At 43.7% G+C, this 17345-nt stretch overlaps 1 protein-coding gene across 1 annotated transcript in view; it reads left to right on the forward strand.

Moving 5' to 3' along the window:
• Positions 1–17345, forward strand: part of LOC141110271 (protein-arginine deiminase type-2-like) — a 59582-nt gene that overhangs the window by 17728 nt on the left and 24509 nt on the right. Inside the window, exons 2-6 of the mRNA XM_073601559.1 lie at positions 3649–3832; positions 4251–4323; positions 12527–12588; positions 14383–14500; positions 14575–14700. Of these exons, the coding sequence (XP_073457660.1) occupies positions 3649–3832; positions 4251–4323; positions 12527–12588; positions 14383–14500; positions 14575–14700 (563 nt within the window). The remainder of the gene's footprint in view (positions 1–3648; positions 3833–4250; positions 4324–12526; positions 12589–14382; positions 14501–14574; positions 14701–17345) is intronic.

Raw genomic sequence — 17345 nt, forward strand, 5'->3', positions numbered from 1 at the left:
ATATGTAGAAAGATACAAATTGATCCAGTAAAATATTACATATAGATATAGATAGATACAAATGGATCCAGTAAACTATTACCAATATATAGAAGGATACAAATGGATCCAGTAAACTATTACCAATATATAGAAGGATACAAATGGATCTAGTAAAATAATACCAATATATAGAAAGATACAAATGGATCCAGTAAAATATAACCTATATATATAGATAGATACAAATGGATCCATGTAAGGACCATAGTAAAATACCTATACCGAATCATTTAACTACAAATTTAATAGAAAAATAGAATCCAAAAATATAAATCGAATTCAAAAATAAAAATAACTAAAAAATTAGGTAACAAAACTACGATGCAATTGCCGGTGTTGATGTCGTCAGGCGCAGAGTCCTGTTACTGACGGATGGGATCGCATTTGGAGAGGTCGCCTTTTTTAGCCGGGCAGGGAGGAGGGCGCGTGTCCATCTCTTCTCGTTAATCCGGCGGTCTCGGGTATAAGAGGACGAGGTGTGACGCTTTCTCCGAAATCCCTCTGCAGGCAGCTGCTGTACAGAAGAGGGAAATGTTCCACTCGGGATCGCTCTACGATGGGATCTTCACATGCTCATGCAGCTGTTTTCTATGACATGAGGATTTTATTCAAAATACAAAAATTCTTTAAGACTTTAATTCAGAAGCAACAAAAAAAGTGAATGGGGGGCTGACTGAAGGAGCCAATCGCGTATCAAATGAGGTGGAGCTGCATTCACTCCGATCATCCAATCACAAATTTATTTATTTTTTTTTTTTTTTATAGAATTTTACAAGCACAAATTTTTTTTACTTCCCTCACTCAGAATTGGGTATTCAAAGTGAACGCAGCGTCACCTTATTAACGATGTGCTCATTCTCCACTGTTTTCATTAAAAATGATAAATCACAGTAAGAATAAATATATTAACCATATTTTGAGGCTGCACTCACAAGGCTACGTTCAATGAGAATGTAAATAAAGTGATACTAAAGGATACTATTTATTTATTTCTTTTAAAAATGTTATACTTCCCTGCTTTGTGCAACAGTGTTGCTTCCTCTTTTCTGCTGCTGGCATTAAGTGAATGATTCATGGGCACGGCGCCAAAAAAATGTTTTTATATAGTGCAGTCTACCAACCTGATGCTGCTCCTAAATAAGTAATTTACTAATAAACAATATAACAGACAATATAGGGCGCATCAATAGTGCAATATATTAAATGTGAACCTGTTGATTTGTACATATATTAAAGTGCTACCAGTGCATAAGCAATAAATATTCTGTGTTTGCAATAAAGTGAATCTAATGCAACAAATCAAACGATGAAAAACCCACAAAATTCTTCTTAGTAGATCCAATCACCACATAACAAAGTGCACATGCTTTCTTATTCGTGTTTTCTTACTGTCTTACTACTGTCCGCTTTGATATACCACTTCGGGTGAAGCACGAATAAGAAAGCATGTGCACTTTATTATGTGGTGATTGGATCTACTAAGAAGAATTTTGTGTGTTTTTCTTCATAATCATTTGAGGAAATTTGATTTGTTGCATTAGATTCACTTTATTGCAAACACAGAATATTTATTGATCATGCACTGGTAGCACTTTAATATATGTACAAATCAACAGGTTCACATTTAATATTTTGCACTATTGATGCGCCCTATATTGTCTGTTATATGCTGCCGGCATTGTCCACTCCTTCTTCCTCTGGGTGCCTCCTGTAGCAAGCCAGGTGCTGTGGCGGCACCCATGCACATGTCCTTTCCGAGCCGGGCTGCGTGCATCCAGAGATGCACACAGCACTGGTAAGCCACGCCCCCTCACAGAAGTTTGACTGACAGCAACAGAAGCCTATGGCTCCTTCTGCTCTCAAGTGTTTCCTATAAAACAAAGGAAGTAACAGGAGCGGTGCTGCTGCCGAGACAGTGCTGGAGCGGTGACAGGAGCCAGGTGTTTAGGGATGGAGCACAGGTAGCTTTCCGACCATAACCGAATGACGGCTACAGCGCGGTCGTCCAGTTCTAGGAGGGCGTATATTGATGTCCTCCCAGACTCATGGCCTCCCCCCCCCCCCCCCCCCTCCACCCATACGCCCACTGCAGCGGGCATCCAGCACACTCTGTGATCGGGGTAAAGAGCCAATCACAGGCGCCCTTTACCATGTGATCAGCTGATCTCAGTGTAAACGCACTTGCTGACGGTTATCGCCATTCCTTTCCTCACTCGCATCAGTGTTGCCTATCAGTGTCCATCATTGGCGCCTATCAGTGCAAGCCTCATCACGGCCCATCAGTTCCCATCATTGCCGCCTATCCGTGCAAGCCTCATTACGGCCAATCAGTGCCCATCATTGCCGCCTGTTGGTGCAAGTCTCATCACGACCCATCATTGCCGCCTATCGGTGCAAGCCTCATCACGGCCAATCAGTGCCCATCATTGCCGCCTGTTGGTGCAAGTCTTATCACGACCCATCATTGCCACCCATCAGTGCCCATCATTGCCACCTTTCAGTGCAGCCTCATCACGGCCCATCAGTGCCCATCATTGCCGCTTATCGGTGCAGCCTCCTCACGGCCCATCAGTGCCGCCTCATCAGCGCACATCAGTAAAGTAGAAAAATTACTTATTTGCTAAATTGTATAACAGAGCCTAAAACTTTTTTTTTTTTTTTTTTTTAACTTTTCGGTCTTTTTTCATTTTAGAAAAAAAAAAAAAAAAAAACAGTGGCGATTAAATACCACCAAAAAGTTTATTTGTGTGGGGGAAAGAGGATAAAAATGGCATTTGGGTACAGTGTTGCATGACTGCGCAATTGTCATTCAAAATGTGACAGTTCTGAAAGCTGAAAATTGGCCTGGGCAGGAAGGGGGGGGAGGTGCCCGATATTGAATGGGTTAATGCAGGGAATAAATTAAGCTAATAAAAATAATAAAAATTTTATAATTTGGGCTGTTGAGGCTTGTTTTGATTTTTGCTTTTCCTTCTCATTCCTGATGTTTTAATTTTATTTTTTCTGTATTGTGAAAACTTTAAAGAATTGGGGAAAAAAAAGTTTTGACTTTAGGACCACTTTCACACTGCAGCTGAGCGCTAAGAATGTGCACCTGTGCGTGTTCCTAGTTCTCGCACCTAAATGAGCTCTGATGCTGCTAAACCCAGCATCTAAGTGTCAATGAAGTTTGGTCGCCAAAGGATTAAACAGAAAAAAATCTTAATGAAAATAAGCAAACATCTAGACCCAAAAAAAAAGGCACCACATTTGCTTTTTTTTATTGTGCTAGAGTGCAGAGGAGTCCTTTAGCTGAAAGGCAAAAATAAAAAAAAGTAGCTGGCTCTCTTCAACCCGTGTGATGACTGTTCCTAAAGTGCTCTGATTGAGGTCTGACATCAGAATGAACGGGCTGCATGTAGTAGCTATAATCCTAGAGCAGCACAGTGCTGCCCTCTGTGGGTGCCTTCCTGCAGCCTCCTCACCCCCAAGACTGCAGCCCAATGGTACACTCCACAGTAAATGCTCACCGATCTTGTCACCCGTTTCCAAGTGCTGACAGCGGGAGCTCAGCTTGTGGCGATGGGTCAGCTCACTGTCCCCTCTCTCTCTTTCTCCTCCCTCCAGCGGCTCTCCGGCGGACTGCAAGTGGTTCAGCATGCGCCACAGCCCGAACATCGAGATCGAGATTCTCAACAGCGACGCCTCCAATCAGAAGGTGGTCAATGGAGAGAAGCTGTGGCCGCTGTCCAGCAAGACCGTGTTGGAGTTACACATGACGCAGCCCAGCACGGAGATCAACGACGGCAAGGTAGGATGGGCTGGAAGCTGATTGGTTGATTTTAATTGCCACTTCCTGAATTACTGGGTCGTTTCACTCAGAACTGATAGTTTTAGCTTTGGGTGGCATTTGGCTGGCTGGTTCATCCACTGGCATCTCCAGGGGGTGGGGGGTATACATACATACGCCATAAGTGAGTGTATGGTAGTAACACTTTATACCCGCATACAGGCATTCACCACTATACGTGTCTGTGGGCCCCTAGGTGTTCAATCTCCACACAAGCCTACAATCCCGCAGATATCCGGGATGTATAAAATATATGACAAATGTGCAAGAGGGCAGAATAAGAAGGAATTATTGGGTTGTTCTACACCCTGATCTCTTCTCTTCTAACGGTCACACTAGGTGGACAAAGCAATGATTTCCTTCTGCTTGTCTTTTCCAGATAACCTTCGCCTACTATGGAAAGGGGGCGGACACTCCCGTGGATAAATCCGGAGTGTACCTCACAGCAATCAGTGAGTTATCAACTCATTTCACTAAACTGAGCAAGATTAATTTCCATCATAAATAAAAGAATGGATGGGTAGATGGATGAGTTGATGGGTGGGGTAGATGGATGAGTTGATGGGTGGGTTGATGGATGAGTTGATGGATGAGTTGATGGGTGGGTAGATGGATGAGTTGATGGGTGGGTAGATGGATGAGTTGATGGGTGGGTAGATGGATGAGTTGATGGGTGGGTAGATGGATGAGTTGATGGGTGGGTAGATGGATGAGTTGATGGGTGGGTTGATGGATGAGTTGATGGGTGGGTTGATGGATGAGTTGATGGGTGGGTTGATGGATGAGTTGATGGGTGGGTTGATGGATGAGTTGATGGGTGGGTAGATGGATGAGTTGATGGGTGGGTTGATGGATGAGTTGATGGGTGGGTTGATGGATGAGTTGATGGGTGGGTTGATGGATGAGTTGATGGGTGGGTTGATGGATGAGTTGATGGGTGGGTAGATGGATGAGTTGATGGGTGGGTAGATGGATGAGTTGATGGGTGGGTAGATGGATGAGTTGATGGGTGGGTAGATGGATGAGTTGATGGGTGGGTTGATGGATGAGTTGATGGGTGGGTAGATGGGTGGGTAGATGGGTGGGTAGATGGGTGGGTAGATGGGTGGGTAGATGGATGGGTGGATTGATTCATGGGTAGATGGATGGGTGAGTTGGTGGGTGGATGGGTTGATTAATTCATGGGCAGATGGGTGAGTGGATGGGTTGATTCATGGGCAGATGGGTAGGTGGATGGGTTCATTCATGGGCAGATGGGTGGGTGGATGGGTTGATTCATGGGCAGATGGGTGGGTGGATGGGTTGATTCATGGGCGGATGGGTGGGTGGATGGGTTGATTCATGGGCGGATGGGTGGGTGGATGGGTTGATTCATGGGCGGATGGGTGGGTGGATGGATTGATTCATGGGCGGATGGGTGGGTGGATGAATTGATTCATGGGTAGATGGGTGGGTGGATGGATTGATTCATGGGTAGATGGGTGGGTGTATGGATTGATTCATGGGTAGATGGGTGGGTGTATGGATTGATTCATGGGTAGATAGATGGGTTGAATAATCGATGGATGGGGGTTATATTTCTCCCAAAAGATTTTGATCATAGTCTTTTAGAACTGCGATAACCTGCCTTACGATACCCTGGCACTAACAATCCCAGAAACCCCCCGACACACACTCCTCCCACCCCTCCCCACTCCCCTGAACCATACCCTTTTATTTACTCCCCTTGCCCCTCCTCTCTTACTACTTCTGTACCTTTCCAAACTTTCTGTTTTTTTCCTTTTTTCCTTTGTTATACAAGCTCCATATGCGACTAAGATAATCTGATCCTGCAAACAAAATTCCTAGTTTTTTTTTTTTTTTTTACACTCTGCTACCTGTATAAACTGCACATATTGCACACTTCAGTCTTTACTTAATGAATACTTTTATTTAAAAAAAAGGAATGGAACAGGATAGATGGATGGGTTTATGGGTAGGTTGGTGGATAGTTTGGTGGATGGATTGGTGAAAAGGTTGATGGGTAGGTTGGTGAAAAGGTTGATGGGTAGGTTGGTGAAAAGGTTGATGGGTAGGTTGGTGAAAAGGTTGATGGGTAGGTTGGTGAAAAGGTTGATGGGTAGGTTGGTGAATGGGTTGATGGGTAGGTTGGTGGATTGTTTGTTGAATGGATTGGTGAATGGGATGATGGGTAGGTTGGTGGATGGATTGGTGATTGGGCTGATGGGTAGGTTGATGGATGGTTTGGTGATTGGGCTGATGGGTAGGTTGATGGATGGATTGGTGAATGGGTTGATGGTTAGGTTGATGGATGGATTGGTGATTGGGCTGATGGGTAGGTTGATGGATGGTTTGGTGATTGGGCTGATGGGTAGGTTGTTGGATGGATTGGTGAATGGGTTGATGGGTAGGTTGGTGGATGGATTGGTGATTGGGCTGATGGATTGGTGAATGGGTTGATGAGTAGGTTGGTGGATGGATTGTTGAATGGGCTGATGGGTAGGTTGGTGAATGGGTTGATGGGTAGCTTGGTGGATTGGTTGTTGGATGGATTGGTGAATGGACTGATGGGTAGGTTGATGGATGGATTGGTGAATGGGTTGATGGGTAGGTTGGTGGATGGATTGGTGAATTGGCTGATGGGTAGGTTGATGGATGAATGGATTGATCGGTAGGTTGGTGGATGGATTGGTGAATGGGCTGATGGGTAGGTGGATAGATTGGTGAATGGGTTGATGGGTATTGGTGGATGGATTGCTGAATGGGTTGATGGGTAGGTTGATGGATAGGTTGTTGGATGGATTGGTGAATGGATAGATGGATAGGTTGGTGGATAGCTTGATGAATGGCTTGAGTTGGCAGATTGGTAAATGGGTGGATGGGTTGGTGGATGGATAGATTAATGGATAGCTTATTAGATATCGGATATAAATTATTAGATCTCATATAGAAAAATAACCAGATTTGTACTCTCACGTACTTGGGCAGTTTAGGAAGCAGAATACGTTTTCGAGGCCAGCTGGTCTATTTTTTCCTCCTAAACAAGTGTAAAATGAGGTGATTGATTTAATGTTAACAGTACATTATTCAGATTAAAACTGGGTGCAGTGGCTCCAGTGAGTCTGCTCAACAAAAATAGGATATCTCTTCAAGTGAGGTCCCAAAATGATGATGCCTAATAAGAGCACTAAATCAGAGGTCAAAATCTTGTAAAAATGGTATTGGTCCATAACAAGAAAGCAGCCTAAAACAGCCAACGCGTTTCAGGGGCCCAAAGATCTCCCTGTACTTGTTCTTTTGGCGGTCATCTCTGTATCCGTACACACACACACACACATATATACCAATATTAAAACAGTTTGGACTAGGCTTAGACCTTTGGTATGATGCTTTCATTAGACTTTGGTTGTAAACCCCCCCCCCCCCTTTTTTTTTTTTTTTCTCAGTACCTTGTGATAAAGCATTCCACTTTACTAGCTCACCTCTGCCTGGATGATGGAGGGGAATTGCTGAGAAACAGAGGTAGTCCAGCCAGGGTCAACAGTAGGGATGAGCTTCGAGTTCGAGTCGAACTCATGTTCAACTCGAACATTGGCTGTTCGCAAGTTCGCCGAACAGCGAACAATTTGGGGTGTTCGCGGCAAATTCGAATGCCGAGGAACACCTTTTAAAAGTCTATGGGAGAAATCAAAAGTGCTAATTTTAAAGGCTTATATGCAAGTTATTACCCTACAAAGTGTTTGGGGACCTGGGTCCTGCCCCAGGGGACATGGATCAATGCAAAAAAAAGTTTTAAAAACGGCCGTTTTTTCAGGAGCAGTGATTTTAATAATGCTTAAAGTCAAACAATAAAAGTGTAATATCCCTTTAAATTTCGTACCTGGGGGGTGTCTATAGTATGCCTGTAAAGGGGCGCATGTTTCCTGTGTTTATAACAGTCTGACAGCAAAATGACATTTTGAAGGAAAAAACTCATTTAAAACTACCCGCGGCTATTGCATTGCCGAAAATACACATAGAAGTTCATTGAGTTCAAAGGGGAACCCCGAACCAAAATTTAAAAAAAAATGAAGTAGGAGTCCCCCTAAATTCCATACCAGGCCCTTCAGGTCTGGTATGGATTTTAAGGGGAACCCCGCGCCAAAAAAAAAAAAAAAAAAAAAAAACGGCGTGGTTTTATTCATGTTGGTGTCCCATAGACTTTAACGGTGTTCGCGTGTTCGAACGAACTTTTTTTCCTGTTCGCATGTTCTGGTGCGAACCGAACAGGGGGGTGTTCGGCTCATCCCTAGTCAACAGTATTAAAATCAAGCAGAACTCTGTAGGTATTCTATTTGTCAGGCCCCCGTGGATCAGTGTCCTTGAGGTCCCTTCTGAGATATGTCTCATGTCAAACACTGCACACCCTCCTCTACATTCTAGCAGGACAGAGAATCCCGGGATATTCCTGGTCTGCTGTGACAGTGCAGTTCTGGCTGATTGATGGTTCACTGAAAAACACAGTGATGGGAACATAACTGGGGGGAATTTACGGCAAGCCAGGATCAAGGTCATCTGCCTTTTCGTCTGGGTATAGATCCGTGTATGTCCCAAGAATGTTAGTAGTAGAGTACAGCACCATGTTAGCCATTGATTAATGCAGCTGGTTTGGAGTGCGTCATCCCCTTTATTGGCTCACTTGAGATGCAAGCTTTCAGGATAACTTTTCAGGATCCCTTCTTCAGGCTTTATACATTATTAAAGGTAAAGCTTGCATCTGTAAGAACTTTATAGAGACATTAAAGGGAATCGCTTCACTCCAAACCTTCTGAATTCCCAAGCACGATAAAATTCACTTACGGCTGTCTGTCTCCCCACTTCTGCTTTAGGTCTGTTACAAATATATCTACGCTTTTCCCCAAAATTTATACTCTCTAAGGTTAGATTTTAACTTTCCCCATTGCTAGTTTGAGGTCATGTCTTTTTGTTCTTGATCTTGGTTTCATACTCAAAACTCTGCCCTCCTGAACCTTATTCACACCGATCATGGATTTAAAGGCTTCAGACATGTCCATCCTTTCCCTTCTTTCCTCCAGACTGTACATATGAAGTTCCTGAAGTCTCTTCTGATATGTTTGTTTTATCCATCAGACTTTTCATCATACTTGTTCCATCTTATCAATATCTTTATGTAAGTGAAGTCTCCAGAACTGGACAACGTATTCTAAATGAGCTCTCACTAAAGATCTATATAAAGGAATCAGGACCTCCTTCCCCCCTGCTGGTGACCCCTCTAGTGATATAAAGATCTATATGGAGGAATCAGGACCTCCTTCCTCCTGCTGGTGACCCCTCTAGTGATATAAAGATCTATATAGAGGAATCAGGACCTCCTTCCTCCTGCTGGTGACCCCTCTAGTGATATAAAGATCTATATAGAGGAATCAGGACCTCCTTCCTCCTGCTGGTGACCCCTCTAGTGATATAAAGATCTATATAGAGGAATCAGGACCTCCTTCCTCCTGCTGGTGACCCCTCTAGTGATATAAAGATCTATATAGAGGAATAAGGACCTCCTTCCTTCTGCTGGTGATCCCTCTAGTGATATAAAGATCTATATAGAGGAATAAGGACCTCCTTCCTCCTGCTGGTGACCCCTCTAGTGATATAAAGATCTATATAGAGGAATAAGGACCTCCTTCCTTCTGCTGGTGATCCCTCTAGTGATATAAAGATCTATATAGAGGAATAAGGACCTCCTTCCTCCTGCTGGTGACCCCTCTAGTGATATAACAATCTATATAGAGGAATCATGATCTCCTTCCTCCTACTGGTGACCTTTCTAGTGATATAAAGATCTATATAGAGGAATCGGGACCTCCTTCCTCCTACTGGTGATCCTTCTAGTGATATAAAGATCTATATAGAGTAACTACGACCTCCTCCTTGCTGGCGACCCCTTTAGTGATATAAAGATAGAGGAATCGGGACCTCCTTCCCCCTACTGGTGATCCCTCTAGTGATATAAAGATCTACATAGAGGAATCGGGACCTCCTTTCTCCTGCTGGTGATCCCTCTAGTGATATAAAGATCTATATAGAGGAATCGGGACCTCCTTCCTCCTGCTGGTGATCCCTCTAGTGATATAAAGATCTATATAGAGGAACTAGGCCCTCCTCCTTGCTGGTGACCCCTTTAGTGATATAAAGATCTCTATAGAGGAATCGGGACCTCCTTCCTCCTGCTGGTGATCCCTCTAGTGATATAAAGATCTATATGGAGGAATCAGGACCTTCTTCCTCCTGCTGGTGACACCTCTAGTGATCTAAAGATCTATATAGAGGAACTAGGCCCTCCTCCTTGCTGGTGGCCCCTTTAGTGATATAAAGATCTCTCTAGAGGAATCGGGACCTCCTTTCCCCTGCTAGTGATAAAAATCTATATATGCTTTGACTTCACATGAGCCATAAATCTCCAGGCTTCATCTTATGCCCCGTACACATGGTCGGACTTTGTTCGGACATTCCAACAACAAAACCCTAGGATTTTTTTCCCGACGGATGTCGGCTCAAACTTGTCTTGCATACACACGGTCACACAAAGTTGTTGGAAAATCCGATCGTTCTGAACGCGGTGACGTAAAACACGTACGTCGGGACTATAAACGGGGCAGTGGCCAATAGCTTTCATCTCTTTATTTATTCTGAGCATGCGTGGCACTTTGTCCGTCGAATTTGTGTACACACGATCGGAATTTCCGACAACGGATTTTGTCGGAAAATTTTATATCCTGCTCTCAAACTTTGTGTGTCGGAAAATCTGATGGAAAATGTGTGATGGAGCCCACACACGGTCGGAATTTCCGACAACAAGGTCCTATCACACTGGTATAGGTGCAATGAAAAATCTGGACTGCCGCACTCCGGATTGGAATAATAAAGGTAAAATCTTCTTTATTGAAAAAATGACATGGTATAAAATGCGTACGTTGCTCTGTTGAAGTGATACAGCATAACCGCTGACGCGTTTCACGCTTCCATAGAGCGCTTACTCATAGCTCTATCACACATTTTCCGTCAGAAAATCTGACCGTGTGTACGGGGCATTAGAGTTTTTATGTGCTGGGATGTTGCAGTTTTCCTCTATAGAGGGATAGATGATAAATATCCCCACCACCCATCGTCACCTGAGAAGAGCCTCAGCCTTGGACGTTTGGGATTGTCTCAGATAACCTGACACCCGTTATGTTCTAAACTCCGGCTACTGGGACATGTGCGTGTCACGGCGAAGAAACGACAAAAATGACAGAAATTAGTTGCTATTTTTGGCGATCATTGAGCTCTTGGAGGCCGTAGTCTGCATTACCACATGGCTGCAATCTAACTCCTATTGTCCTGTTAAAGATGTCATCCTTCCGGAGCGCGCTGTGAAGATCCCGTCGCAGCTGTTGTGTTTCTAGCACGAGTCTTAAAATGATATTCGGAATCTTCACGATAGCCTTGAGAGACGCTGCTACCTTACATCTGTTCTCTGGGTGCTGATTTAAAATGTTGCTGGTACCCCCCTATGATAAAGTGGAAACTTTCAGTTCAGACCATGGTAACCTCCTGTGGGGTCACAGCTCCAGTCAAAAGGACCAAACGATAGCCAATCAAGATGGCTTCTGGCTTCATGATCATTTTTTTTTTTTCCTTAATTGCAGTCTAGGATCCAAACTAGGGCTACAAATTTTATTTTTTGGGTAAGATTTATTTTAGATTTAAGTAAAGGTGTGCTTTTTATTTTTTTTTACTTTTTATTTTTCTACATTGTTTATTTTTTAATTAAATCACAAAATAGTTTTTGCAGGACTAATAAAGTCCTGCAAAAACTATTTTGTTATTAAAAAAAAAAAAAAAAAATTCTTATATACCGCTTTGTTCCCAGTAAAGAAGGGTGAAAAAAAAAAAAGTTAACATAGTTTGAGTGAAGAAAAACATTTTAAATCTTTTTTTAGGAAATATTAGAACCGGAAGGATTCTAACATGTAGTCAAATTCAAAACGGATCTTTACATTAAAGTGTACATTTTTTTTTTTTTTTCCCCTGTTACCATAAAGCTCCCCATTTTGTAAAAAATATTTTTTATAAATTATAAAAAAATGTAAATTAAAAAAATATATATATATTTGCATCATTTGGCCCAATAAACTTTTAGCAACACGCCATTAAATTAAAATGGCCCAGGTTACTAGTGTACCAAATAACCAACCATTTGCGATGCGTGTTCCTGTGTGCATCATGTGCGTCAGACGTGGGAAAATCCCCGTGACCTGAATGTTACAATTTGTGCGCCACATCATTAAAATTGCATGTATTTTGGGTGCATAGAATAAGAACATTAGTGCGGCAGTCAGTATGTGTTGCTGGAGTCCTTTTTTATAAGCTCTGGTCACCGCAAAAAAAAATAAAATAAATTTGCAGAATTTTAATGACAATGTTGCTCTTTCCATCACCCATTTATTTTATCGGTTTTATTGCAATATTTGTTATTTTTATGTAATGCTGTTTTATTATCTTGTATTTTATATTATATGAACTTTGTGCTCAGGTCAGGCTGTGTGTCACCCCCATCAGCTCTCATTCCGTTTTCATCCTTCTGACATTTTTGTGTCTTGTGCTGTTTTTGCCTGGCAGGTATTTCGCTGGATGTTGACGCCGACCGCGATGGAGTGGTAGAGAAGAATAATCCACATAAGGTAAAATGTGCTTTGACAGGTCCTCTCATCATTGATGACTTAAAGATAACTGTGACAGACCCCCCGTACTCAAGATGAGGCTTAAAGGGTGCCATATACAGTATCTCACAAAAGTACGCCCCTTAGTCACACTTTTTTTGTAAATATTTTATTCTCTCTTTTCATGTGACAACACTGAAGAAATGACACTTTGCTACAATGTAAAGTAGTGAGTGTACAGCTTGTATAACAGTGTAAATTTGCTGTCCCCTCAAAATAACTCAACGCACAGCCATTAATGTCTAAACCGCTGGCAACAAAAGTCAGTACACCCCTAAGTGAAAATCTCCAAATTGGGCTCTCTTGGGCATGGAGGTCACCAGAGCTTCACAGGTTGTCACTGGAGTCCTCTTCCCCTCCTCCATGATGACATCACGGAGCTGGTGGATGTTAGAGACCTTGCGCTCCTCCACCTTCCATTTGAGGATGTCCCACAGATGATCAATAGGGTTTAGGTCTGGAGACATGCTCGGCCAGTCCATCACCTTTACTCTCAGCTTCTTTAGGAAGGCAGTGGTGGTCTTGGAGGTGTGTTTGGGGTGGTTATCATGTTGGAATACTGCCCTGCGGCTCAGTCTCTGAAGGGAGGGGATCATGCTCTGCTTCAGTATGTCACAGTACGTGTTGGCATTCATGGTTCCCTCAATGAACTGTAGCCCCCCAGTGCCGGCAGCACTCATGCAGCCCCAGACCATGACACTCCCACCACCATGCTTGGCTGTAGACAAGACACACTTGTCTTTGTCCTCCTCACCTGGTTGCCCCCACACACGCTTGTCACCATCTGAACCAAATACAGTTATCTTGGTCTCATCAGACCACAGGACATGGTTCCAGTAATCCATGTCCTTAGTCTGCTTGTCTTCAGCAAACTGTTTGTGGGCTTTCTTGTGCATCATCTTCAGAAGAGGCTTCCTTCTGGAACGACAGCCATGCAGACCAATTTGATGCAGTGTGCGGCGTATGGTCTTAGCACTGACAGGCTGACCCCCCACCCCCTACAACCTCTGCAGGCAGCACTCATACGTCTATTTCCCAAAGACAACCTCTGGATATGACGCTGAGCATGTGACCTCAACTTCTTTGGTGGACCATGGCGAGGCCTGTTCTGAGTGGAACCTGTCCTGTTATACCGCTGTATGGTCTTGGCCACCTTGCTGCAGCTCAGTTTCATGGGCCTTGGCAATCTTCTTATAGCCTAGGCCATCTTTATGTAGAGCAACAATTCTTTTTTTTTTCAGATCCTGAGAGAGTTCTTTGCCATGAGGTGCCATGTAGAACTTCCAGTGACCAGTATGAGAGAGTGAGAGCGATAACACCAAATTTAACACACCTGCTCCCCATTCACACCTGAGACCTTGTAACACTAACAAGTCACATGACACCAGGGAGGGAAAATTACTAATTGGGCCCAATTTGGACATTTCCACTTAGGGGTGTACTCACTTTGTTGCCAGCGATTCAGACATTAGTGGTTGTGTGTTGAGTTATTTTGAGGGGACAGCAAATTTACACTGTTATACAAGCTGTACACTCACTACTTTACATTGTAGACAAGTGTCATTTCTTCAGTGTTGTCACATGAAAAGATAGAAGAAAAGATTTACAAAAAAGGGAGGGGTGTACTCACTTTTGTGAGATAATGTACAAAACATAGATACATCATGGGTGGTGTTATCATATAGGTGGATCTTCTGATGTAGTCAGATGGTATACTGTCGGTTTAATGAAGTTCTCTGCTCTTCTCCTGGTCAGGCCTCGTGGACGTGGGGCCCTAATGGTCAGGGGGCCATCCTGCTGGTGAACTGCGACAAGGACAGCCTGTTTTCCCGCACAGTGGACGGAGATGATAATATATTGCTCTCCAAGACAGGTAATTGGTGGATCTCCTCACTCCCTTTTTCCCACTTTATCCAGGAGCGAGCTCTGACCTGTCTGTATCCGCAGATCTCCTGGACATGTCCAAGATGGTCCTCAGAATCAAAGGGCCAGAGAAACTGCCTACGGGTTATCATCTGATGCTTCACGTCTCCGCCACGGACGCACAGAGCCTGGGGGTCTTCTATCTGCACAGTACGTCACATGAAGACATTCCCACAATTCCTTTTTTTTCTGCTTTTCTGTCCTCACCTGAAAATGCCAGTTGCCTGACCCTCATGCGGATCCAATAGGTTCATTATTTTCAGTGGAGGGGATTCGAACAAGCGAAGCTTCGCCTTTTGGGTGGAGCTCCGCTTTAAGCTTTCCGCTAAGCATGAACTTTTAGATCCAAATGTATTTTGATTTAAAGTGGAACTAAACCCTCCTATCCTTTTCAGCCAAGGAAGCTGCCATCTTGGCCTCTGTTTGATCTGCCACTGCCATGATGCTGTACATGTGATTAGTTATGACACCGGCCATTTGGTTTGACAGTTTGGTTGAAAGCACAAGCAAAGGTGATCGTTAGCAATCCTGGCATGCTGGGAATGTAACTTTTTTTATTTTTTTGTTTGTTTAACCATTAAATTGATGGGTTTAGTTCCTCTTTAACCTTCTGACTCCTGAGACCGATAAACCTAGCTGTCTACCATCATTGCCTGACAGTGGTCTTTGTGCGTAGACGCAACATCTTGGGTGTCTTTAGTTTTCCCACGGCAACTTGTTAAAATAAAACATTGTTCGAACCTGTGCAGCCATAATGAAAAAGAATAGCTAAAATGTAACACTGAGGGGGATGTTTCCATACCCTGCCTTCATAAAAAAGGGGCTAGATATTAAGTGATTTGAGAAGCAGGTCCATTTAACGTTTTATATATTATACACCGGTCAGTCAAAATATTCTGATCACTGACAAGTGAATAACATTAATTATGTGGTGACAATGGCACCTGAAAGTGGGTGGGATTTATTAGGTAGGGAAAAAACATGTTGTCCCTGAAGTTGGTGTGTTGAAAGCAGAAAAAATGGTCAGGATTTGAGTGACTTTGACAAGGACTAAATTGTAATGTCTAGGCAGCTGGGTCAGAACAACTCCAAAACTGTAGCTCTTGTGGGATGTTCCCGGTCTGCAGTGGTCAGGACCGACCAAAAGTGGTCCAAGAAAGGAAACCTGCCAACCAGTGACAGGGTCATGGGCAGCCAAGGCTCATTGATGGAGGTGGGGAGGGGAAGGCTCATTGATGGAGGTGGGGAGGGGAAGGCTCATTGATGGAGGTGGGGAAGGGAAAAAGTACCTAAAATGGGCATGTGAGCATCAGAACTGGACCACGGAGCAATAGAAGAAGGTGGCCTGGTCTGATGAATTCAAGAATGGTTTGAGGAACACACAGAGTTTGAGATGTTGACTTGGCTTTCAAGTTCTCCAGATCTCAATCCAGTAGAGCATCTGTGGGATGTACTGGAAAAACTATGATCCTCGGAGGCCATGCCTCCCAACTTACAGGTCTGCTCTTGACAGCTTGGTGCCAGATACCACAGCATACCTTCACAGGTCTAGTGGAGTCCATGCCTGGATGGGTTATGGTGGGTTGTCCTAATGTTATGGCTGATTGCTGTGTATATAGTACTAAGAGTTAATATATATTATTTAATGATAGAAAAAGATGGCAAAAAAGATTTATGATGACCCTACAAAACATACAGATTAACTTGGTAAAGTTTTTTTTTTGAGTTTATCATTAAATGTAACTCGTTCATCTTTCAATTGGCCTCCATGCGGTCACGGTACGCATAAGATCTGAAATCAGAAGCTCTGTATAAGTGGTCTAGACTCAGCTGTCCTCTCCATCTGACACACAAATTGCCCCGCTGACTATGACAAATTTTCAGCCTCTTGAAGCGGCTTCTCCTCAAATGCCGAACCCTCTAAACCTGATCCACCTCAAGAGCCTGCAAACATTTCATCATTACGGCAGCAGACACCCGATATTGTTACAACATGAGGCTGCCTGGCGTGTAAGGAGCCCTTGGTCAGGAATGTATATTAGGCGGTCCATTAGCAAAATCGCGCCTGTCGCAGAATCAGAAGTAATGAACTATTAGTACATTGTGTATCACCCGCGAAAGCCTCGGCTTAGGGAAACTTCATTGGACTAAACAGGAGGTATCACATCTCTAATTCCTGCCGGCTTATTAACTATTTGTCTTCTGGACAGCATATCTCGTAGTGTCCCTGACAGGGGTAAGAAACTGTCTTGTGGTTTAAATGAAATCATTTTTGGGTGGGCTGACCCTTCCATGGTCAGTCTTTCGCAGTTACATTTTTATCTGGTTAATAATTTCCATTTTTGTTGGCATTGCAATATGTATCTGGTGAACTATAGAGCAGTGGTTCTCAACCTTGTTGAGACCTGGACCGACCCAGGATTCTCTTCAACAGACATGGTATCCCTTTTGGGGATGAGGTTTCTGGAGAGAGCTGGGGACAACTGTGGAGGATGGGGTCTATAGAAGGGGCTAGGTGTCACCATGAGGGATGAAGGTATGGGAGAGGGTTTAGGCACTCTGCAGTAGACTTGATGGACTTGTTGGGGGGTAAGGTTTCTGGAGGGAGCTGGGGACAACCGTGGAGGATGGGGTCTCTGGGTGGGGCTGGGTATCACTCTAGGGGAATGAAGGTATTGGAGTGGGATGGGGCACTCTGCAGTAGAATTGGTGGCCTGGCTGGAGATGAGGTTTCTGGAGAGAGCTGGGGGCAACTGTGGGGGATTGGGTCTCTGGCTGGGACTGGGTGTTGCTGT

Source organism: Aquarana catesbeiana, linkage group LG10 (assembly GCF_042186555.1).
Source record: "Aquarana catesbeiana isolate 2022-GZ linkage group LG10, ASM4218655v1, whole genome shotgun sequence".
NCBI lineage: Eukaryota > Metazoa > Chordata > Amphibia > Anura > Ranidae > Aquarana > Aquarana catesbeiana.